General features: G+C 49.4%; 1 protein-coding gene across 1 annotated transcript in view; it reads left to right on the forward strand.

Annotated features, from left to right (window-relative positions):
- Nucleotides 1–353: 353 nt before the first annotated feature.
- Nucleotides 354–25,478, forward strand: part of LOC144686917 (mannose-1-phosphate guanylyltransferase regulatory subunit alpha-A-like) — a 28,490-nt gene continuing 3,365 nt past the window's right edge. Inside the window, exons 1-7 of the mRNA XM_078552756.1 lie at nucleotides 354–507; nucleotides 4,063–4,160; nucleotides 10,254–10,357; nucleotides 12,771–12,963; nucleotides 14,122–14,181; nucleotides 17,115–17,245; nucleotides 23,714–23,848. Coding sequence (XP_078408882.1) covers nucleotides 468–507; nucleotides 4,063–4,160; nucleotides 10,254–10,357; nucleotides 12,771–12,963; nucleotides 14,122–14,181; nucleotides 17,115–17,245; nucleotides 23,714–23,848 — 761 coding nt within the window. The 5' untranslated portion in view covers nucleotides 354–467. The remainder of the gene's footprint in view (nucleotides 508–4,062; nucleotides 4,161–10,253; nucleotides 10,358–12,770; nucleotides 12,964–14,121; nucleotides 14,182–17,114; nucleotides 17,246–23,713; nucleotides 23,849–25,478) is intronic.

The raw sequence follows: 25,478 nt of genomic DNA on the forward strand, positions 1-25,478 counted from the left end.
CCTATAGGATGATCTAGATGCTGTGACTCACTATAGGGTGATCTAGATGCTGTCACTCTCAATAGGATTATCTATAGGGTGATCTAGATGCTGTGACACTATAGGATTATCTATAGGGTGATCTAGATGCTGTCACTCTCTATAGGATTATCTATAGGATGATCTATATGCTGTGACTCACTATAGGATTATCTATAGGGTGATCTAGATGCTGTGACTCACTATAGGATTACCTATAGGATGATCTAGATGCTGTGACTCTCTATAAGAACCTCCGGGGTCCTGAGGAAACTACAGTGAAACCTGCTGATGACATCATCAGGCTGCGACACCGACTTCGCACTGACGGAATCAGAGTGCGCCGGAACTGGTTGGCGAAGCGGAATCACCGACACCGGGAGCTGGAGAAGCCGCTCCTGACCCCTCTCCCGGTCCCGGACCCGGTCCCGGTCCCAGCCGCCGCCGCCATGTTGAAGGCTGTGATTCTGATTGGGGGCTCCCAGAAAGGTACCGGCATTGGGGGGGGGGGGGGGGGGGGGGAGAGAGGATGGGGACAGACGGGAGGCGGGGCCAGGGAGGGGGAGGGGCCAGGGAGGTGGGAGCTGGGTCTGGGAGCTGGGTCTGATGAGAGTGGGCGGGGTTGTAGAGAGGGGCGGGGTTATAGAGAGGGGCGGGGTTATAGAAAGGGGGCGGGGTTATGTCCAGTGGGCGGGTCCCCAGGTCCAAATATTTCATCCAGCTCCTCATTCCCCATGGCAACATCTCCTGTCTCTGTCTGTCCACAGACAACATTAACTCTGTATCTAACCCCGTGCTGTACCTGTCCTGGGAGTGTTTGATGGGGACAGTGTAGAGGGAGCTTTACTCTGTATCTAACCCTGTGCTGTACCTGTCCTGGGAGTGTTTGATGGGGACGGTGTAGAGGGAGCTTTACTCTGTATCTATCCCCGTGCTGTACCTGTCCTGGGAGTGTTTGATGGGGACGGTGTAGAGGGAGCTTTACTCTGTATCTAACCCCGTGCTGTACCTGCCCTGGGAGTGTTTGATGGGGACAGTGTAGAGGGAGCTTTACTCTTTATCTAACCCCGTGCTGTACCTGCCCTGGGAGTGTTTGATGGGGACAGTGTAGAGGGAGCTTTACTCTGTATCTAACCCCGTGCTGTACCTGTCCTGGGAGTGTTTGATGGGGACGGTGTAGAGGGAGCTTTACTCTGTATCTAACCCCGTGCTGTACCTGCCCTGGGAGTGTTTGATGGGGACAGTGTAGAGGGAGCTTTACTCTTTATCTAACCCCGTGCTGTACCTGTCCTGGGAGTGTTTGATGGGGACAGTGTAGAGGGAGCTTTACTCTGTATCTAACCCCGTGCTGTACCTGTCCTGGGAGTGTTTGATGGGGACAGTGTAGAGGGAGCTTTACTCTATATCTAACCCCGTGCTGTACCTGTCCTGGGAGTGTTTGATGGGGACAGTGTAGAGGGAGCTTTACTCTGTATCTAACCCCGTGCTGTACCTGTCCTGGGAGTGTTTGATGGGGACAGTGTAGAGGGAGCTTTACTCTGTATCTAACCCCGTGCTGTACCTGTCCTGGGAGTGTTTGATGGGGACGGTGTAGAGGGAGCTTTACTCTGTATCTAACCCCGTGTTGTACCTGTCCTGGGAGTGTTTGATGGGGACGGTGTAGAGGGAGCTTTAGAACCATAGAACACTACAGCACAGAAAACAGGCCATTCGGCCCTTCTAGTCTGTGCCGAAATATTATTCCGCTAGTCCCATTGACCTGCACCCAGTCCATAACCCTCCAGACCTCTCTCATCCATGTATCTATCTAATTTATTCTTAATACTTAAGAGTGAGCCCGCATTTACCACGTCAGATGGTAGCTCGTTCCACACTCTCACCACTCTCTGAGTGATGAGGTTTCCCCTAATGTTCCCCCTAAACCTTTCCCCTTTCACCCTAAAGCCATGTCCTCTCGTGTTTATTTCTCCTAATCTAAATGGAAAGAGCCTACTCGCATTTACTCTGTCTATACCCCTCACAATTTTGTAAACTTCTATCAAATCTCCCCTCATTCTTCTACGCTCCGAGGAATAAAGTCCTAACCTGTTTAATCTTTCCCTGTAACTCAACTCCTTAAGACCCGGCAACATCCTAGTAAATCTTCTCTGCACTCTCTCAATCTTACTGATATCCTTCCTGTAGTTAGGCGACCAGAACTGCACACAATACTCCAAAGTTGGCCTCACCAATGTCTTATACAACCTCACCATAACATCTCAACTCCTATACTCAATACTTTGATTTATGAAGGCCAGTATGCCAAAAGCTTTCTTTACAACCTTGTCTACCTGTGACGCCACTTTCAGGGAATTATGTATCTGAACTCCCAGATCCCTTTGTTCCTCCGCACTCCTCAGTGCCCTACCATTTACTGTGTATGTCCTACCTTGGTTTTACCTTCCAAAATGTAACACCTCACACTTTTCCGCATTAAATTCCATCTGCCATTTTCTGGCCCATTTTTCCAGTTGGTCCAGATCTCTCTGCAAGCTTTGAAAGCCTTCCTCACTGTCCACAACGCCTCCAATCTTAGTGTCATCAGCAAACTTGCTGATCCAATTTGCCACATTATCATCCAGATCACTGATATCGACAACAAACAACAATGGTCCCAGTACAGATCCCTGAGGCACACCACTAGTCACAGACCTCCAGTCTGAGAAGCAATCATCCGCTACCACTCTCTGTCTTCTCCCACACAGCCAATTTCGAATCCAGTTTACAACCTCTCCATGGATACCAAGTGTCTGAACCTTCTGAACTAACCTCCCATGTGGGACCTTGTCAAAGGCCTTACTAAAGTCCATGTAGACAACATCCACAGCCTTTCCTTCATCTACTTTCTTGGTAACCTCCTCGAAAAACTCTACAAGTTTCGTTAAACACGACCTACCACGCACAAAGCCATGCTGACTATTCTTAATCAGCCCTTGGCTGTCCAAATAATTGTATATCCGATCTCTCAGAACACCTTCCAATAATTTACCTACTACTAACGTCAGGCTCACTGGCCTGTAATTACCTGGTTTACTTTTGGAGCCTTTTTTAAACAACGGAACAACATGAGCTACCCTCCAATTCTCCGGCACCTCACCCGTGGCTAAGGACATTTTAAATATTTCTGCCAGGGCCCCTGCAATTTCTACACTAGTCTCCCTCAAGGTCCGAGGGAATATCATGTCAGGCCTGGGGGATTTATTTACCTTTATTCGCTGTAAGGCAGCAAGCACCTCCTCCTCTTTAATCTCTATATGTTCCATGAAACTACTGCTTGTTTCCCTTCCTTCCTTATACACTATGCCAGTTTCCTGAGTAAATACTGATGCAAAAAAACTGTTTAAGATCTCCCCCATCTCGTGAGGCTCCACACATAGACGGCCATTCTGATCTTCAAGGGGACCAATTGTGTCCCTTACTATCCTTTTACTCTTAATATACTTGTAGAAACCCTTCAGGTTTACCTTCACATTATCTGCCAAAGCAACCTCATGTCTTCTTTTTGCCTTCCTGATTTCCTTCTTTAGTATTTTCTTACATTTTCTATACTCTACAAGTACCTCATTTGCTCCTTGTTGCCTATACCTGCTATACACCTCTCTCTTCTTCTTAACCAGATCGCCAATATCCCTTGAAAACCAAGGTTCCCTATGCCTGTTAACTTTGCCTTTAATCCTGACAGGAACATGCAAACTCTGCACTCTCAAAATTTCGCCTTTGAATGCCTTCCACTTACTGAACACATCCTTGCCAGAAAACAACTTATCCCAATCCACTCTTCCTAGATCCTTTCTCATTTCCACAAAATTGGCCTTTCTCCAATTTACAATCTCAACTCGAGGACTTTACCCTGTATCTAACCCCGTGCTGTACCTGTCCTGGGAGTGTTTGATGGGGACAGTGTAGAGGGAGCTTTACCCTGTATCTAACCCCGTGCTGTACCTGTCCTGGGAGTGTTTTATTGGACACTGGATCTCTCTGAAATTGTTGTTTGCATTTTTCCAGGTACAAGGTTCCGGCCTTTGTCCTTCGAGGTACCAAAGCCCTTGTTCCCAGTGGCAGGTGTTCCAATGATTCAGCATCACATTGAAGCTTGTTCCAAGGTAACACAGACATTTCCTCAATTTCACTTGCATAAGTTACCAAATAATTGTCATAATTGTTTATTCATTCCTGGGATGTGGGTTTCATTGGCAGGGCCAGTACTCGCTTCCTGTGAATGGATACCATAACCTATCTGAACCCGAGTGGTGCAAGGAGAGGTCCAGCAGCCCTCCTCCGACTGTGTTCCCCAGCACACTGTAGCAGACCTGGTGCTAATGCTAGTCAAGGCTGAGTTACACCCTCACAAGCCCGTTCACAGCCAGAGCACCTGGGTTGCTTTCAGTGTCTCTGATGGTTAGCTGTTGACTCTGGCTGCCCTGTGTGTGTATGAATATCAACAGACGACAAAGTTGGACTTGGTCTTGGTGCAGCCCCTATGGTCAAATAGCCTACTGGTAGCCTCACACACCTAATAATTACTTCCATTCAAATAGCCCAGTTAGCATAGAAAAGCATCCCAAGGTGCTTATCAGGAGTGTTAAGAAAGAGAATTTCATACTGAGTCACATATGGAGATATTAGGGCAGATGAACAAAACCTTGGTCAAAGGTGGAGTTTAAGGAACATCTTTAAGGAGGAGAGACAGATGGAGCAGTTTAGGGAGGAAATTCCAAAACTTGGGGCCCAGGCATGACCACAATCCTGGAGAGATTTAAATTGAGGACGCTGAAGAGGTCAGAATTGGAGGAATGCAGAGATTCTGGATGGTTATGGGGCTGGAAGAGATGACAGGGATAGGGAGGCGAGGCCTATTCACTGACCACCTTGGGGAATCGGCCCCTCTCCCAGCATTCCATAATTTTAAACAAGGTCAGTGAGAGCATCGCAGACTCCCTCACCACAACCTTGCAAAGCTCTCTCAGTTTGAGAACCATTCCTTTAGATTGGAAAATTGCACATCATTCTGCCATTTAAGGGAAACCAGGAAAACATTAGAGACCAGTTAGCTGAACATCTGTTGTTGGGACTTTACTAGAGTCTATAATTAAAGATAGAGTGATGGGACACCTTGAAGATTCTCACCTGATAAACGAAGGCCAGCATGGATTTGTAAAGGGTGGTTCATGGCTGACAAACCTGACTGAATCTTTTGAAGAGAGGACTAAAGTAATGGACAGGGAATGTATATGGCTGTTGTTTATATGGACTTCAAAGGGCATTTAAAGTCATCTCTGTTGGCTAAAGTTAAACCTCATGGAATTGAAGGCAAACTATTGACCTGGTTAGGAAATTGCCCGGGTGACAGGAGACAGTGTGAGGATAATGGGAGGTATTCTAATTGGCAGGATGTGTGTTGAGGCCTCAACTATTTATCATATTGATTAACGACATAGCTGATGGGATAAAAAGACACATATCCAGATTTTCTGATGACTAAGAGATAGGTGCACAGGACAGATGGAAACATAACAGGACAGAGAGATTGACGGATTCAGTGAATGGGCAAAACTGCGGCAAATCGATTCTGATGTAGACGGGTGAGAGGTCAACCATTTTGGATTTAAAGACGATGGAACTGGGTCTTTTTCAACGGTGTAGAACTGGAAAAGTGGAGCTGGAGAGACACTTGGGAATCGTCCCAGATTTGCACTGAGTGCGGTGGTGAGCAGGTAAAACGATGTTTTACCCCCCGGCCGCAATGGGGATTTCTCACACCGTATCGTCCCAAACCCGCTGCATTAATTATTCATTCCCGGGAAACAGGCCGTTTCCATGGTGGGCAGGCTCTCAATCACCCACCACACCCTCACCTCGCCACTTCATCACTCCGGGCACCAGATTTAAATCCCAGCCACATACACACCTCTCAGAGCTTCCAGCCCAGGACCAGCTGCACGGGAGACATGGCCCCGAAAGGCAGGACGGCTGCTGCCCCCAGGTTCAATGATGTGTCTCTCGAGCGCCTTTTGGACACAGTGGAGGCTCACGTGATGTCCTCTACTCCCCGCTCTGGCCACAGGATGGGCAGCAACATCACCAATCCAGCACGGGGGGCGGGGGCAGCGGTGGTCAGTGCCAACACCCTGCAAAAGTGGACACTACCCAGTGCCACAAGAGGATGGTCGATCTCCTCTGTTCCCCAGGGTAAGTCACTCTTCTCATCGCTCTCAACTCACACACTCACAAACCCATCCCACACCCACAGGGCCCTCACTCACTGCCAGTGCAAGGGACATCACCATCACTCTCTCACACTCACCGTCATTGTCCTCATCCTGTCCATGGGACCACTCACCACCCACACAGGCCAGGCACACTTATCATCTGGCCTGGCTGGTATCCTGCTTACACTCTCTCCATCTCTATCCATGCAGGACAAGCTGGCTCACAGCAACAGGGAGAGGTCACAGACCGATGGAGAAGTGCCTGAAATCAAGGTCCTCACAGACTTTGGAAACAGAGCCATCCAGCTGGCCGGCGATGACCGGGACCGGTCCTGTGCTGACGGTGAGGTCAGTGCTGCTCTACCAATGAGGGCCCAGCAGTGCAACATCCATCAGATAACCAGGCTGTGAGTGATGTGTCCTGTTTCACAGGCCACTGCCAGGCTCTCATTATCTCCCCTTGCTTTCACAGGCACATCTGGGAAACAGCTGGCAGAGTCCATGGCCCAGGGCCTCCAATCAAGCCCCGAGGGAAGTTCAGAAGAGGAATCTGAAGGCACCGTCCCTGAAGTCCCATCACAGCCTCACCCACACCCTCCACCAGCGCAGAGACACACACCTCGGTGGGACCCAGTTTAGAGTAGCCTCAGGATCACAATCTGGTGAGCACATCGCACTGTCTGATCCACAGCAGGCGAAGGCAGGGACTTCCCAGGTCCCCGGCACTCGGAGGGTTGCTGGAGACCAGAGCGTTGCTGAGTCCGAGTCAGGCGATGAGCCTCTGGACTCGGTCATGTCACAGTTGCTGGAGCTGCAAAGACAAGCTCAGGAACATTAGGAAGGGATGTCCGCTGCACTCCTCAGATTGCAAAGCACGATGGAGAAGTCTGTCCATCTTCAGGCTGAGGTGATAGCTTCAGCATTGCCAACGCACCGAGGTCAACACTGGCAGGATGGCGGCCGCCATGGAGACCTTGGTCCAGGACGTTGCTGCTGCACAGGCTTAACTCCGTCACTGATGCCATAGTTGGCCTCCAACAGTGTGTATGCGAGAGGGGTGTGGGGAAACTCAATCTCACTCCAGCTACCCCTTCTCCTCAAGGAGTCAGCCTGGGTCCCTCGGGCACCCACAGGGAGGAGGATCAGCAGGTGCACATTCTGGGCCCATCCACCCAGGTGATTCTGGGAGTGTCCGGCCCATCCAAATCCCCTCTTCCTGTGACCTCAGCAGCTCCAGCTCCACAGGCCAAGGAGGGTGTCACTGCCACACAGCAGGACCCTGAAAGCAGGCCAGGGCCCTGAAAACAGGTCTCAGTCCTCCAGAGGACGCCCGCCAAAGTCACAGACAGGGTGTCACAGACAGGGTGTCACAGACAGGGTGTCACAGTCAGCAGGCTGCCTCCACCTCCACTGTGGATGTCCGGGGAGCACCAAGACATAGCGGCAGGGTTAGGAAAGCTAAGGAGAATTAGTTGCACAGCCTGGCCATGGGTGTTAATCACTTGTACTTAATGTTCACTATTGTCAATAAACTCCCAAGAATGTCTCCCTGCCTATGGCTCCTTGTTCTGATGAGCAGTGTTTGTGTCACTCAGATGTGAAACCTTTCTGCACAAGATAAAGGCAGGTGTCTCAGTCCAGGGCCTCTTCCCTGTGTCTGTGCAGCCTTCAGACCACAGTGACACTCCAGCCTCACACTCCCTGGACACATTACTGATGCCTGCACCTCGGCAGTGCTGGTCATTGCTGCCTGAATGTAGTGGGCAGGTGTCACAGAGTTCCCTCATACTCTCTGTGTGCTCTCAGCACCTTTAAGGTGGGGCTGGCCCCCATCTCTTCAGCATCTGTGACCAGTGATGCTGTGCACCAGCTCCTGGAGGGCTGAGGTGCTGAAGGCGGGCACAGCATCAGATGCTGCTAAAGTTTCATGGCTGTGTCTCTATGATATGACCCTGCTCACAGAGCCCAAGTGTGTTGCCCTCGGCCAGACAGGAGTCAGACATTCCCAGAGGCCATGTGGAGATTTATGGAGTGTCCTCACTGCCTGTCATCATCAGCGACTATTAGGACCTCCACTGCGTCTCAACAACAGGAGCATTCTCACAGAGGGTATTGGTGCTGCCATAAGCCAGACTGGAGTCAAACGTTCACAGATGCGATGTGAGGATCTATGGTGTCTCCTCACTGCATGTCATCATCATCCTCCACAAATCTAGCAGGTATGAGGGCCTCCCGAACGTGTCTGCCTCATCTGGTCAGTGCAAGGGCCTCATCACCATCATCATCGCCTCTGAGGACCTCTTCAGCCTCACCCCCATTGGCATCCTCCTCATCGGAGGAGACATGCAGATCCTCCATCTCCTCCTCAGCTCCTCTCCCCGTTGCAGCGCCAGGTTGTAAAGGGTGCAGCAGATGATGACGATATGTGACACCCTCTGCGGACTGTATTGCAGGGCTCCACCAGACTGGTCCAGGCACCAGAACCATATCTTCAGCATCCTGATGGTCTGCTCCACCAAGTTGTGAGTTGCTGCATGAGCCTCATTATAGCGTCGCTCTGCTGCAGTCTGAGGCCACTGCACAGGTATCATCAGCCACGGCCTCTGCCCCTTGTCCCTGAGGAGCCAACCCTGCAGCCTCTGTGGACCCTGGAAGACGTCAGGGACCTGTGACCGACTGAGAATGTAGGAGCCGTGGACACTCCCTGGAAACCATGCGCAGACCCGCAGGATGTGTTTGTGGTGGTCACACACCAGCTGCACATTCAGCGATTGGAATCCCTTGCGGTTGATGTGATTCACCGTGTGTTGCGATGGAGACCTGAGCGTCACATGAGTGCAGTCGATCGGACCCTGCACCTGTGGGAAACCTGAGATCAGGGCAAACCCAATCTCTCTTGCATTTTGGATGTCTTGGTCTTGGGCGAAATGTGGACAGTTCTGGGCATTACACCTTAGGAAAGATATATTGACCCTGGAGGGAGTGCAGTGTAGGTTTACCAGGATGATACCTGGACTCCAAGGTTAAAGTTACAAGGAGAAATTCCACAAACAAGGGTTGTAATCGCTGGAATTTAGAAGGCTAAGGGGATGATCTGATTGACATTTTCAATATATCAGGAGGAACTGATAGGGTAGATGGAGAGAAACCTTTTCCACTGATTGGAGAGCCTAGGGCTCAGGAGCAGAGTCTAAAAATGAGAGCCAGACCTTTCAGGAGTGAGATTAGGAAAGACTTCTTCACACAAATGGTGGGAGAAGTTCAGAACTCTTCCACAAACAGCGATTGCTGCTGGATGCATTATTAATTTTCAAACTGAAATTGACATATTATTAGGTTAGGGATATGGGGAAAAGTCAGGTACATGGAGTTAGGTCACAGATCAGACATGATCTCATTAAATGTGCAGTTTTGGTCCCCTTACCTCAGGAAGGATATTATTGCCATGGAGGGAGTGCAACACAGGTTCACCAGACTTGTTCCGGGGAAGGTGGGACTGTCCTATGAAGAGAGATTGGGGAAACTGGGCCTGTATTCTCTAGAGTTTCGAAGAATGAGAGGCGATCTCATTGAAACCAACAAAATACTTAAAGGGATAGACAGGTTGGGGAGTCTAGAACCAGGGGACACAATTTCAAAATAAGGGGGAAGCCACTTAGGGCTGAGATGAGAAGAAATGTCTTTACTCAGAGGGTTGTGAATCTTTGGAATTCTCTACCCCAGAGGGCTGTGGGAGCTCAGTCATTGAGTGTGTTTAAAACAGAGATTGACAGATTTCTAAACACCAATGACATAAAGGGATATGGGGATAGTGTGGGGCAAAGGCGTTGAGGTAGATGATCAGCCATGATAGTATTGAATGGTGGAGCAGGCTCGATGGGCTGAATGGCCTACTCCTGCTCTGATGTTCCTATGAATTGCACAACAGGCTGGAGGGGCTGAATGTCCTGTTCCTATATTCCTACATTCCTCTCTGTCTCTCTGCAGGTTCCAAATATGAAGGAGATTTTACTGATTGGTTTCTACCAGCCAAGCGATGAATTAAGCCGTTTCCTCACATTAGCCCAGCAGGAGTTCAAAGTCTGTATAAGGTAAAGAAAAATCTTCCTAAAATCCCCTGTGCTTGTTGAAGTATAGTATCCATGTTCTGTCAGACATATACCGATCGTATCGGTGGGAGGCAGAGGTGGTGGCGTAGTGGCATTGTCACTGGACTAGTTTCCAGAGATCCAGGGTAATTCCTGGGTTCAAATCCCACCACAGCTGAATGTGAAATTTAAATTCAATAAAAATCTGGAATTAAAAGTCCAATGCTAACCATGAAACCATTGCTGATTGTCCTTTAGGAAAGGAAGTCTGCTGTCCTTACCTGGTCTGGCCTACAGGTGATGTGGTTGACTCTTGAATGCCCTCTAAACAAGGGCAGTTAGGGATGGGCAATAAATGCTGACCTAACCAACGACACCCACATCCCATGAACAAATAAAAAACATATAACATCCATGTGCTGTCGGACATATAACATCCAAGTGCTGTCGGACATATAGCATCCATGTGTTGAAAGACAGACCGCACCAGTTTATTATCCTACTTCTTCATTCAGATACCTGCTGTATTAGTTATGAAGCAGCTACTAATATGGAACATTATCAGAGGCTTAAAATAAGTCAAGCAGAACTGTCCAATTTCAGACAGGTAAAAATAATCAGTGAATGGATGAGGGATTTCAGTTATATGAACAGATTGGAGAACATAAGAAATAGGAACAGGAGTAGACCATTCGGCCCCTCGAGCCTGCTCCCCCATTCAATAAGATCATGGCTGATCTTCTTGTGTTTCGATTTCCACATTCCCATCTAACCCCAATAATCTTTGATTCCCTTGCCTAACAAGAATCTATCTACCTCCGCCTTAAAAATATTCAGTGACACCGCCTCCACCACCTTCTGAGGCAGAGAGTTCCAAAGTTGCACAACCCTCTGAGAGAAAAAAATTCTCCTCATTTCTGTCCTAAAAGGGTGACCCCTAATTTTAAAACAGTGCCCCCTAGTTCTGGGCTCACCCACAAGAGGAAACAACCTTTCCACATCCACTTTATCAAGACCATTTAGATTCTTACATACTTTAATCAAATCACCCCTCACTCTTCTAAACTCCAGTGGAAACAAGCCCAGTCTGTCCAACCTTTCCTCATAAGACAACCCACTCATTCCAGGTATCAATCTAGTAAACCTCCTCTGAACCGCCTCCAATGCATTTACATCCTTCCTTAAATAAGGAGACCAAAACTGCACACAGTATTCGAGGTGTGGTCTCACCAATGCCCTGTATAACTGAAGCACAACATCCTTACTTTTATGTTCAATTCCTCTCGTAATAAAGGATAACATTCCATTAGCCTTCTTACTTACTGTACCTGCATACTAACATTTGTGACTCTTGCAGAAGAACATCTCGATCCCTCTGCACCTCAGAATTGTGCAGTCGTTCTCTGTTTAATTAATACTCTGCTTTTTTATTCTTACTGCCAATGTAAAGAGAAACTGGGGTTGCTCTCTTTAGCGAAGGTTAAGAGGAGATTTAATAGAGCCGTTCAGAATTGTAAAGGGTTTTGAAACAGTAAGATAAGGAGAAACTGTTGCAGTGGCAGGAGGGTCAGGACCCAGAGGGACACAGAGTGACTAAAGACCCAGAGAGGGAGATGAGGAGAATGTTTTTTACACAGTGAGTTATTATGATCTGGAACGTGCTGCCTGAACGGGTGGTGAATCACAGAATTTTAATGTCACAGAAGAAGGCCATTTGGCCCATCATGTCTGCACCAGCTCTCCAAATGAGCATTATGACCTAGTGCCATTGCCCTGCCTTTTCCCTGTACCCCAGCACATTGTTTCTATTCAAATAATCATCTAATACCCTCTTGGATGCCTCGATTGAACCTGCCTCTGCCACACTTCCAGTCAGTGCATTCCAGACCCAAACCACTCGCTGTGTGAAAAAGTTTTTTCTCACATCACATTTGCTTCTTTTGCAAATCACTTTAAATCTTTTCCCTCACATTCTTGATCCTTTTACGAGTGGAAACAGCTTCTCCCTGTCTACTCTGTCCAGCCCCCTCATGATTTGAGCATCTCTATCAAATCTCCTCACAGCCGCCTTCTCTCCAAGGAGAACAGTCCCAATCTCTCCATTCTATCCTCATAGCTGAAATTCCTCATCCCTGGAACCATTCCTGTAAACCTCTTCTGCACTCTCTCTGGTATAAGCAGATTCAGTAATAACTTTCAAAAAGGAATTGGGTAAATACATGAAGGGGAAAAATGTGCAGGTCTATGAAGAAAGAGCAGAGGAGTGGAACTCATTCAAAAAGTTAGCACAGACATGATGGGCCAAATGGCCTCCTTGTGTGATGTATGATTCTGTGATATTTGACATGTTGAAGCTTGGCAGAAGGCTGGTTTTCCAATGAAACATTAATAAGGACCATGTCCTGTTTGCTCGCAGGTATCTGCAGGAATATGTAGCTCTGGGGACTGGTGGTGGGCTGTACCACTTCCGAGACCAGATCCTGTCCGGAAACCCGGAAAAGTTCTTTGTCATGAACACCGATGTTTGCTCCGAGTTTCCACTGATGCAGATGATGGAATTTCAACAAGCTCGGGGACAAATCAACGCATTTGTTATGTTGGGGACAACAGTAAGAAAACTTGTGATCTTTTATATGAAGGTGGGAGAATTCCATTCGGGAGTTCGGCAGGGACGGGGGAGGGGGGTTCCTGGGCAGGGGGTTTCTGGGCAGGGGGGGAGGGAGGTTCCCAGGCGGGGGAGGGGGAGGGAGGTTCCCAGGTGGGGGAGGGGTAGGGAGGTTCCCGGGCGGGGGAGGGGGGTTCCTGGGCAGGGGGGGAGGGAGGTTCCCGGGCAGGGGAGGGAGGTTCCCTGGCGGGGGAGGGGTAGGGAGGTTCCCGGGTGGGGGAGGGGGAGGGAGGTTCCCGGGCAGGGGAGGGGGGTTCCCGGGAGGGGGAGGGACGTTCCCAGGAGGGTGAGGGAGGTTCTATTGAAGGAGCCTTGGTGAGTTGCTGCAGTGCATTATTTTTATTCTTTCATGGGATGTGGGCATCACTGGCATTTATTGCCCATCCCTAGTTGCCCTTGAGAAGGTGGTGGTGAGCTGCCTTCTTGAACCGCTGCAGTCCATGTGGTGTAGGTACACCCACAGTGCTGTTAGGGAGGGAGTTCCAGGATTTTGACCCAGCGACAGTGAAGGAACGACGATATATTTCCAAATCAGGATGGTGAGTGACTTGGAGGGGAACCTCCAGGTGGAGGTGTTCCCATCTATCTGCTGCCCTTGTTGTAGATGGTACACACACTGCTGCTACTGTGTGTCAGTGGTGGAGGGAGTGAATGTTTGTGGATGTGGTGCCAATCAAGCGGGGCTGCTTTGTCCTGGATGGTGTCAAACTTCTTGAGTCTTGTGGGAGCTTCACTCATCCAGGCAAGTGGGGAGTATTCCATCACACTCCTGACCTGTGCTTTGTAGATGGTGGACAGGCTTTGGGGAGTCAGGAGTTGAGTTATTCATCGCTGGATTCCTTGCCCCTGACCTGCTATTGTAGCCACAGTATTTATATGGCTAGTCCAATTCAGTTTCTGGTCAATGGTAACCCCCAGGGTGTTGATAGTGGGGGATTCAGTGATGGTAATGCCATTGAATGTCATGGGGTGATGGTTAGATTCTGCCTTGTTGGAGATGGTCATTGCCTGACACTTGTGTGGTGCGAATGTTATGGTGGATGATGTGTGGCAAGGCTGCATGGTTACTGTTCTTAATCACTCTCCTGGTGTATCTTTGCAGGCAAACAGGAGACAGTCGATGAACTATGGCTGCATTGTGGAGAATCAGCAGACACACGAGGTAAGCCCACGGTTCCTCACAGTCAGACTGTCCGCTAAACTCACTATAGACAACACTGGTGGCAGGGAACATGCTGTGGTCCCCAGCTCATTCCCCACAGTCTGCTTCTATTACACAGTATTTAGACAGAGTTTACAGAACAGAAACAGGCCATTCAGCCCAGCTGCTCTGTGCTGGTGTATCTGCTCCTAACCCTAACCCTCCTCCCACCCTCCATCATCTCGCCCTGTCAACATATCCTTCCATTCCTTTCTCCCTCATGTGTTATCTAGCTTCCCCTTAACTGCATCTATACTATTCACCTCAACCACTCCCTGAGGTAGAGAGTTCCACATTTTCACCCTCTCTGGGTAAAAATGTTTCTCAGTTCTGGGCCCCGCACCTCAGGAAGTATCCATTGGCCTTGGAGTGGGTGCAGCACAGATTCACCAGCATGGTCCCGGGGTGGATAGGGTTAAATTACCGGCCACACAGGCTTAACTTGTATTCACTCAAGTACAGAAGATTAAAGGGTGATGTAGTCAGGGGTTTAGGATGCTTAAAGATTATTAAAGATCTCAATAGGGTCGATGGAGAGAAACTATTTCCTCTGTGGTGGTGGGGGGTGGTGATGGGGAGAGTCCAGAACAAGGGGGCAGAACCTTCAAATTCGAGCCAGGCCGTTCAGGGGTGATGTCAGGAAGCACTTCCTCACACAGAGGGCAGTGGGAATCTGGAACTCCCTCCCCTAGAAAACCGTTAAGACTGAGGGTCAGTGGAGTTTTTAAGACTGTGATTGATAGATTTTCCTTGATAAGGATATCAAGGATAAGGAACCAAGGCAGGAAGATGGAGTTGAGATACAGATCAGAAAAGATCTGATTGAATAACGCAATGGATCAAGCAGCTGAATGGCCTCCTCCTGGTCTTGTGTTCCAGGGAACAGTTGAGAGAGGCTCAGAATGATGAGAGGCTTTGAGAGACTGTTTCCAGTGGCAGGAGAGTTGGTAACCAGAGGGACACAGATTGGAGGGAATCTGGAGGGGGAGATGAGGGGAATTTGTTTTCCACAGTGAGTTATTGTGAATGTACTGCCTGAAAGGATGCTGGGAGAAGATTTCAAAATGGAATTGGTCAAATACAAGAAAAGGAGATATTTCCCAGGTTACAGGAAAAGAGCAGGATCATGGGCATAATTGGATAAGCCTTTCACAGAGCCTGCACACACACAATGGGCCAAATGGCCTTTTTTTATTCATTCATGGAGTGTGGGTATTGCTGGCTAAGCCAATGTTTATTGCCCATCCCTAATTGCCCTTGTTCAGAGGAGCATTTAAGAGTCAACCACATTGCTGTGGGTCTGGGGTCACATGTAGGCCAGACCAGGTAAGGATGGCAGATTCCCCCCCCTAAAGGAAGGGGTGGACATCATCAGACTTTTAATCAATTCAAATTTCATCATCAGTGGTGGTGGGATTTGAACCCAGGCATTACCCTGGGTCTCTGGAATACTAGTCCAGTGACAATACCACTATACCATGGCCTCCTCTATACTGCACAGTTTTATAGACCCACAAGCAAGATCACAGATGACAAGCACCACTTGATCTGAATCTTACAGAATTCCACCTTACTGTCATCATACAGCTTTTAACATCTACCTGAGCAGGCAGACAGCAATTCACTTGTAGGATTGTCTCTGTAGCAGTGCAGCATTCCCTTTGTACCCACTGTTCATACCCTTGAGTGAGGCTCAAACCCATAACCTGACTTTTCCAGGGAGGAGTGCATTATTTTAGTCAGTTTCCTCTTTATCCAGTTTTTATCTTTGTCCTTCCTTCACCCAGAGTGAAGGCTAATGCCATTTTTAAATTCATTCTCGAGATTTATGTGTCATTGGCTGGGCCAGCATTTATTGCCCATCCCTAGTTGCCCTTGAGAAGGTGGGGGTGAGCTGCCTTCTTGAACCGCTGCAGTCCATGTGGTGTAGGTACACCCACAGTGCTGTTAGGGAGGGAGTTCCAGGATTTTGACCCAGCGACAGTGAAGGAACGGTGATATATTTCCAAGTCAGGATGGTGGGTGACTTGGAGGGGAACTTCCAGGTGGTGGTGTTCCCATCTATCTGCTGCCCTTGTCCTTCTAGATGGTAGTGGTCGTGGGTTTGGAAGGTGCTGTCGAAGGAGCCTCCGTGAGTTCCTGCAGTGCATCTTGTAGATGGTACACACACTGCTGCTACTGTGCGTCGGTGGTGGAGGGAGTGAATGTTTGTGGATGTGGTGCCAATCAAGCGGCTGCTTTGTCCGGGATGGTGTCGAGCTTCCTGATCCTAAGAAAGGATATACTTGCCATAGTGGGAGTGCAGCGAAGGTTCACCAGACTGATTCCTGGGATGGCAGGATTGTTGTATGAGGAGAGATTGGGTCGACTAGGCCCTGTATTCACTGGAGTTTAGAAGAATGGGAAGGAATTGGATTGAAATGTATAAAATTCTGGCAGGGATGGACAGACTGGATGCAGGGAGGATGTTTCCTCTGGCGGGGGGAGTCTAGAACAAGGGGTCACAGTCTCAGGATACGGGGTAGACCATTTAGGACTGAAATGAGGAGAAACTTCTTCACTCAGAGGGTGGTGAACCTGTGGAATTCTCAACCACAGAGGCTGTGGAGGCCAAGTCACTGAATATATTTAAGAAGGAAGCAGATTTCTAGACTTTAAAAGCGTCAAAGGGTATGGGGAGGGCACAGGATTCCAACATTGAGATAGAGGATCAGCCATGACCATATTGAATGGTGGAGCAGGCTTGAAGGGCCGAATGGCCTACTCCTGCTCCTATTTTCTTGTTTCTATGTTTAGGTAGTAGCCCAGGATGCGGTTGGTTATGAATATTTTACAGTTCCCACCAGCGTGCTGTTACGTGTGTCTCAGTAAAACTCTCCTCCTGCCCCTCCCAGGTTCTCCACTACGTGGAGAAACCGAGCACCTTTGTCAGTGACATCATCAACTGCGGAATTTACCTCTTCACACCGGATATTTTCCAGTATATCGGAGAAGTGTTCAGGAGAAACCAGCAGGACCTCTCCATGTAAGTACAACAGGTGGATGAGGAGTTTGAACGATGTGTAAACCCCCCCCACCATTCACACAGCACCTGACCCATGGGGTGAGATCTGCTCCTTGCTGCACACAACACAACTCCCACTGTTTATCTTCCCTTCTCCCAGTTGTCCATTTCCTATCCTAATTCTCAGTTCTAAATTGGGGGCAGTAGGTGAAATCACCACACCGGAGACTTTGAGTGATGGAATCATACAGCACAGTAGGAGGCCATTTGGCCCATTCTGCCATCCTGACTCTTTGAAAAACCTATCCAATTGGTCCACTCTCCTGCTCTGTCCCTAATAGCCAATAGAATTTCTCTACTTCAAGCATTTATTAAATTCCGTTTTGAAAGTAACTATTGAATCTGCTTCCACCATCTTCTCAGGCAGCGTACTAAAGTACTTGGGAACATAATCTAAGCTGACATAGTGCAGTACTGAGGGAGTGCTGCACTGTCAGAGGGTCAGTACTGAGGGAGTGCTGCACTGTCGTAGGGTCAGCACTGAGGGAATGCTGCACTGTCAGAGGGTCAGTACTGAGGGAGTGCTGCACTGTCAGAGGGTCAGTACTGAGGGAGTGCTGCACTGTCGTAGGGTCAGCACTGAGGGAGTGCTGCACTGTCAGAGGGTCAGTACTGAGGGAGTGCTGTACTGTCGAAGGGTCAGTACTGAGGGAGTGCTGCACTGTCAGAGGGTCAGTACTGAGGGAGTGCTGTACTGCCGAAGGGTCAGTACTGAGGGAGCGCCGCTCTGTCAGAGGGTCAATACTTAGGGAGTGCTGCACTGTCAGAGGGTCAGTAATGAGGGAGTGCTGCACTGTCGGAGGGTCAGCACTGAGGGTGTGCCGCTCTGTCAGAGGGTCAGTACTGAGGGAGTGCTGCACTGTCAGAGGGTCAGCACTGAGGGAGTGCTGCACTGTCAGAGGGTCAGTACTGAGGGAGTACTGCACTGTCAGAGGGTCAGTACTGAGGGAGTGCAGCACTGTCGGAGTGTTAGTACTGAGGGAGTGCTGCACTGTCAGAGGGTCAGTACTGAGGGAGTGCTGCACTGTCAGAGGGTCAGTACTGAGGGAGTGCTGCACTGTTGGAGGGTCAGTACTGAGGGAATGTTGCAATGTCAGAGGGTCAGTACTGAGGGAGTGCTGCACTGTCAGAGGGTCAGTACTGAGGGAGTGCTGCACTGTCACAGGGTCAGTACTGAGGGAGCGCTGCACTGTCAGAGGGTCAGTATTGAGGGAGTGCTGCACTGTCAGAGGGTCAGTACTGAGGGAGTGCTGCACTGTCAGAGGGTCAGTACTGAGGGAGTGCTGCACTGTCAGAGGGTCAGTACTGAGGGAGCGCTGCACTGTCAGAGGGTCAGTATTGAGGGAGTGCTGCACTGTCAGAGGGGCAGTACTGAGGGAGTGCTGCACTGTCGGAGGGTCAGTACTGAGGGAGTGCTGCACTGTCAGAGGGTCAGTACTGAGGGAGTGCCGCACTGTCAGAGGGTCAGTACTGAGGGAGTGCTGCACTGTCAGAGGGGCAGTACTGAGGGAGTGCTGCACTGTCAGAGGGGCAGTACTGAGGGAGTGCCGCACTGTTGGAGGGTCAGTTGTGACTGAGTGATGAACTTTTGGAGGTGCCGTCATTCGGATGAAATGTTAAACAGAGGCATTGGCTTGGATGTAAAATATCCTCTCCTGCTTCAGGAAGATGAACCAGGGAGTTCTCCCTGGCTTTCTGGCCAGTATCATCCCTCTACCAACTTCAGTAAAATAGATTATCTGCTGATGAACACATTGATTCTATGTGTGCTTCCTGTAGAACAACAGCTTGGATTTATATAATGCTGTTATATAACAGCATTCACAGAAACACTGTGAACCAAAATTTGACACCCAGCTCATAAGGAGATATTAGGTCAGGTGAACAAAAGCTTGGTCAAAGAGGTAGATTTACAGAGCATCTCAAATAAAGAGAGAAGTGGAGAGGTTTAGGGAGGGAGTTCCAGAGCGGAGGTCCCAGGCAGCTGTAGACACGGCCACCAGTATTGTAGTGACCAAAATCGGGATTGGACAAGAGGCCAGAAATGGAGAGCCCAGATATCTCTGAGGGTTGTAAGGGTTAATTGTATACGAATTGTGTTTAAATATATGTGGTTGGAGGGCATTAACTCAGATTTCAATTGAGCACATACGAAGAGACATTCAAACTGTGGTGAGGTTGGGTTAGGAGTTGTATGCTTGCAAAGCTTCACTCTATTAATAAAGACAAGACTGAGTAAAGCCTGGTTTTGGGAGTAGGATAAAACAAGGCTGTTATTACAGAATAATTGAGCTCTTAGATTTTGCCCTGATAAGGGGTTAGTGGTTTGATCCAAGAGAGTGACTCGTGAGGCCATTTCAGAGAGCAGTTCAATCCCATGACCATTGGTGTAGGGCAGACCACGGTAAGGATGGCAGATTGCCTTCCCAGCTACATGGACACTTTTACTGAGGGCAGATTTTCAGTTTGAGCCTTTTTTTTAACTGAATTTATATTCCTAAACTGCTGTGGTGGGATTTGAACTGTCATTCTCTGGATCACACTGTGGATTACAAGTTCTGTAAGGTGACCACAGCACTGGGTGGAGTCCAGAGCTGCGGCCCTGAATTCTGGGTTAAGCAGGATTGTTGCTTTGGGTGGGGTGGCTCTGTACTTTTATGTAAATTTAAAGAATGTGTCACAGTTTTACAGTATTCCCCATGGGTAGAGTGTGAACATACAGAAACCACATTCACTGCCTTCCTGACCCCTCCCTCAGGTCCCATTTGTTGTCCTTGTTCAATGCAGTACAAAGTTTGATCACTGTTCCCACCTCCTGTTCCCCTGAATGTCTGTGGACAGGAGGCTTGGCTTGACAATCCTCATTAATCATCTCTTTCTTTCTTTCCCAATTGTGCCTTCTTCACCTTTGTCTGCCCCACCCTCAGGTATTCTCACTTTGAGTAAGTTTGGCTGTGTTAGTGTAGTGTGCTGCTTAGGGCTTGTTAATCCTAATACGTTCCCATCCAGGACAGGCACTGACCCAGGACTCTTTCTTCCTTTTAACGAAGAACTAAAGAAATCTACGTCACTTACCAAAACAGATCAGCAAAGATATATCGGAGGGCAGAGAAACTTATGGGTCCAAGAAGCAAAATCATTAAGAGTGGGTGGACAGGTACAAAAAGTCATTAAAAAGCTAATAGAATGTTGTCCTTTACCCCAGGGGCTGGAATACAAAGGGGAGGAGGTGAGATTACAGTTATATAAAGCTCTGGTCAGACCCCATCTGGAGTAACTGGGTTCAGTTCTGGGCCCCGCACCTCAGGAAGGAGTGTTGGCCTTGGATGGGGTACAGCACAGATTCACCAGCATGATCCCAGGGTTGGAAGGGTTAAATTATAAGGACAGGTTACACAGACTTGGCTTGTATTTCCTCGAGTATCGAAGATTAATCAAAGATCTAATTGAAGTGTTAAAAAAGCTGAAGGGTTTTGATAGGGTCAATAGAGAGAAACTATTTCCTCTGGTGGAGAGAGCCCAGAACATTCAGATCCAAACCAGGGCGTTCAGAGGTGAATTCTTCCCACAAATCTGGAATATGGAACCAATGTGGGGATGTGGAGTTAAGGTACAGATAAGCCAAGGTCTGATGGAATGACTGCCCAGACTCGTTCCATCAACCCGCAGTAATAGGGGTCACAAGGGTTAACCTTTCAGGCCGGGTGTTCCACCCCCTCAGGAGACAGGTCATTGACAGAGCCATGTTCACATTGACTGTCTCTATTTCTATAGAGAATTTTTCTCCATCTCTCATATCTGTCACTCTCTTTGTCTTTGAATCTCTTTTGATTCCCTTGCTCCATGTGTCTATCTAACTCTGTTTTGTGTGTGGATGTCTCTCTGTGTCTCTCCATCGTACGCTTAATCCCATTTTCCTGGACTTGCCCTGACATCCATTTCCTTGTCTTTCCTCCCTCCTTTATTCTGTTTCTCAATATTTTGTTCCCTGACTATGTTCTCTCTATCTATTGGCAGCCGTGCCCTCAGCTCTGGAACTCTCTCTAAATTTCTCTCTCCTCCTTGAAAATGCCCGCTAAAACCAACCTCTTTAACTAGTCATCTGCCCTGATATCTCCTGATGTGGCTCAATGGCACGTTTTGGCTGATAGCATGCCTGTGAAGCCCCTTGAGGTGTCACTGTGTTAAAGGGACAAGTTATTATCTCTTATCTGTCTGTTTCTCTTTCCCTCACACTCTGTTTCTTTCCATGTGTCTCCCTGTCTTTCTGCTGCTCTCTTTCTGCTGCTCTCTCTCTCTGTCTTTCCCTCTCTTCCACAGTCTCTCTATTTCTCTCACTCGCTTTTCCATTCTCTTTCTCGCCTGTATTTAACTTACCAATATCTTCAGGACCCTATCCGTAACCCATATCTGTGCCTGGATGGGAAGCTGTTCAGTTCTGTAGCTGTTGCAGTGCTTTTCCTTGATGTTTGGAATGTTTCTAGCTTGGCAAGTAGTGGCCCACAGCAAGGATGCCGGAGATTGACATTGCCCATGTTTGTTCCCATTCTATTCCCAGAGTCGGGAAGTGTCACTGGAGTAGGGAGTGTCACTGGGGAGGGAGCAGTGTCACTGGAGTGGGGGGATTGGCACTGGGTGAGTGATACGGAGCTCCGTGTAGAGGGTACCAGTGTAACTGAGGTCTCTACACGGGGTCATTGTTCAGCTTTTGCCTGGTGTTTGATCCCCTCCTTTTGTCCCTATTGCATCTTGGTTTGTGTGCATGTGAATTTTTCACTGGGTTTTCATTTACCTCTTTCCCATTGTCTTTATTTCACTCGGTCACATCTGATGGATCAGTTGAACCTTGTTGTGGAGCCAGTGTCCCCGAACTGCAGTTTCAGACTCTCGGTCACTCCATATCACTGTCTTCAGTGGGCTGACTAACAGAGTCCATGAACAACAGCTTCCCAAGCAGCCTCCTGGAGCTGAGATACTGCCTGGAATCCTTGACTTGGAAGAGTGCTCAGGGTTTGAGTGAGAGAAACCCTCTCTTTACTGGGGGACAGTCTGAATGGATGAGGCCCACTTTCTCAGGGAACGCCTCCAATACCCAGAGGGGTTTTATCAACTTGGAGGAATGGGAATCCACCAGAGGCTGTCTTTGTGGGGCAGGTTGAGGATGGCTGGGTGCATGAGGGTGTGAAAAAGGGCCTTTTTCAGGTTGGAAAGATGTAACTAGTGGAGTGCCACAAGGATCAGTCCTAGGGCCTCAATTATTTACTATCTATATTAATGACTTGGAGGAGAGAGCAGAGTGTAATGTATCCAAATTTGCTGATGATACAAAAATAGGTAGGAGGGCATGTTGTGATGGGGACATAAGGAATCTGCAAGAGGATATAGACAGGTTGAGTGAGTGGGAAAAAACTTGGCAGATGGAGTTTAATGTAGGAAAGTGTGAGGTCATGCACTTTGGTAGGAAGAATCAAAAGGCAGACTATTATTTAAATGGAGAGAAACTCCAAAAAAGTGCAGCACAGAGGGATCAGGGTGTTCTTGTGCATGAAACACAAACAGTTAGCATGCAGGTGCAGCAAGTAATTAAGAAGGCAAATGGAATTTTGGTCTGTATTGCTGGGGGGTTGGAGTTTAAAAATAGGGAAGTCTTGTTACAACTGTACAGGGTGTTGGCGAGGCCGCACCTGGAGTACTGTGTACAGTTTTGGTCCCCGTATTTAAGAAAGGATATACTAGCATTGGAGGCAGTTCAAAAGAGATTCACTAGGCTGATTCCTGGGATGAAGGGGTTGACTTATCAAGAACGGCTAAACAAGTTAGGCCTTTATTCATTAGAGTTTAGAAGAATGAGGGATGATCTTATTGAAATGTACAAGATTCTGAGGGGGCTTGACAGGGTAGATGTTGAGAAGATGTTTCCACTAGTGGGGGAATCTCGGACTTGGGGACATAGTTACAGAATAAGGGGACACTCATTTAAAACTGAGATGTGAAGGAATTTCTTCTCTCAGAGGGTAGTGAATGTCTGGAATTCTCTACCCCAGAAAGTTGTGGAGGTTAGATCACTGAAAGTATTTAAAGAGGAGGTAGATAGATTTTTGAAATATCGGGGAGTTGGGGGCTATGAGGAGCTGGCACGAAAGAGGAGTTGAGGCCTGGGGCAGATCAGCCATGATCGTATTGAATGGCGGGGCAGGCTTGAGGGGCCGAATGGCCTACTCCTGCTCCTAGTTCTTATGTTCTTATGTGAGGAAGGGTGGGGGCAAAAGAGTGGGGCAGGGCCAGTGTCTGGGGTTTGTCACAGTTTCCGATTAAAGGGGAGTAGTGAAACTCATCGGCGTGGTGTCTCCGTGCCCCAGGGTGGGGCATATTTGATTGAGGGAGAGGGCGTGGACACGGTGTCAGTATCTGATGAATTGATCCTTGCAGAGAGGAGGGCACTAATGGCTGGCAGCGAGTCGAGATTATCCGGTTGGAGCAGGACATCTTCACCACCATGGCTGGTCGAGGCTCACTCTATATTTACAAAACTGAGGGCTTCTGGAGTCAAATCAAGTCAGCTGGGTGAGTGTGAACACGGAGGGGGAAAGGGGCTGTCGGCCTTGAGGCACAGAGAGGTGGGCAGACTGAGGGAGGGGAAACAAGGGGGCACTGACAGGTATGGCCTGAGGGACCGGGAGAGCGGGTGGGCGTGACGGGGAGCACGGCGGGGGGAGGATGGGGTGGGGGGGGCGGGGGGAAGATGGGGGAGCATGGGGGTGGGGGGCGAGGGGGAGAGGATGGGGGGGTTGGGGGGATCAGAGATTACGGGAATGGACAGAATGTAGGGATGGAGATGGAGATGGAGGGAGCGATTCTCAGAGGATCGGAGATATAGACAGAAAGACAAAGTGAGGAAAATCCTGCGTTAGATTTGCTGATCTTAATCAGAGCATCAGACCAATGTCCAGTTTGCTCAGTGCTTTGGGATTGACCTGGGGAATGTCCCTGCTCCTGACCGATAGCCGGAACCTCCTGCTGGATAACGGACAGGCAAACATACAGCCAGCAACAGGCTGGGCTCTTACCCAGGATGGTCAATCCGCTCCCCGGGATCTCTAACTGCACCTACAATAAGAGCGGTGAGATGTGGAGGATATGAGGTGGGGGCAGGTTGGGGGAGGGGCTGTTGAGTTGCGGAGGATATGAGGTGGGGCAGGTTGGGGAGGGGGCTGGTGAGATGAGGATATGAGGTGGGGCAGGTTGGGGGAGGGGGCTGGTGAGTTGAGGATATGAGGTGGGGCAGGTTGGGGGAGGGGGCTGGTGAGTTGAGGATATGAGGTGGGGCAGGTTGGGGGAGGGGCTGGTGAGTTGAGGAGGATATGAGGTGGGGCAGGTTGGGGGAGGGGGCTGGTGAGTTGAGGATATGAGGTTGGGGGAGGGGCTGGTGAGTTGAGGATATGAGGTGGGGCAGGTTGGGGGAGGGGCTGGTGAGTTGAGGATATGAGGTGGGGCAGGTTGGGGGAGGGGCTGGTGAGTTGAGGAGGTTATGAGGTGGGGCAGGTTGGGGGAGGGGGCTGGTGAGTTGAGGAGGATATGAGGTGGGGCAGGTTGGGGGAGGGGCTGGTGAGTTGAGGAGGTTATGAGGTGGGGCAGGTTGGGGGAGGGGGCTGGTGAGTTGAGGAGGATATGAGGTGGGGCAGGTTGGGGGAGGGGCTGGTGAGTTGAGGATATGAGGGGCAGGTTGGGGGTGGGGCAGGTTGGGGGAGGGGGCTGGTGAGATGAGGAGGATATGAGGTGGGGGCAGGTTGGGGCAGGTTGGGGGAGGGGCTGGTGAGTTGAGGAGGATATGAGGTGGGGGCAGGTTGGGGCAGGTTGGGGGAGGGCTGGTGAGATGAGGAGGATATGAGGTGGGGGCAGGTTGGGGCAGGTTGGGGGAGGGGCTGGTGAGTTGAGGAGGATATGAGGTGGGGTAGGTTGGGGGTGGGGCAGGTTGGGGGAGGGGCTGGTGAGTTGAGGATATGAGGTGGGGCAGGTTGGGGGAGGGGCTGGTGAGTTGAGGATATGAGGTGGGGCAGGTTGGGGGAGGGGCTGGTGAGTTGAGGATATGAGGTGGGGCAGGTTGGGGGAGGGGCTGGTGAGTTGAGGATATGAGGTGGGGCAGGTTGGGGGAGGGGGCTGGTGAGATGAGGATATGAGGTGGGGCAGGTTGGGG

This window comes from Cetorhinus maximus, chromosome 11 (assembly GCF_964194155.1).
Source record: "Cetorhinus maximus chromosome 11, sCetMax3.hap1.1, whole genome shotgun sequence".
NCBI classification, from domain to species: Eukaryota; Metazoa; Chordata; class Chondrichthyes; order Lamniformes; family Cetorhinidae; genus Cetorhinus; species Cetorhinus maximus.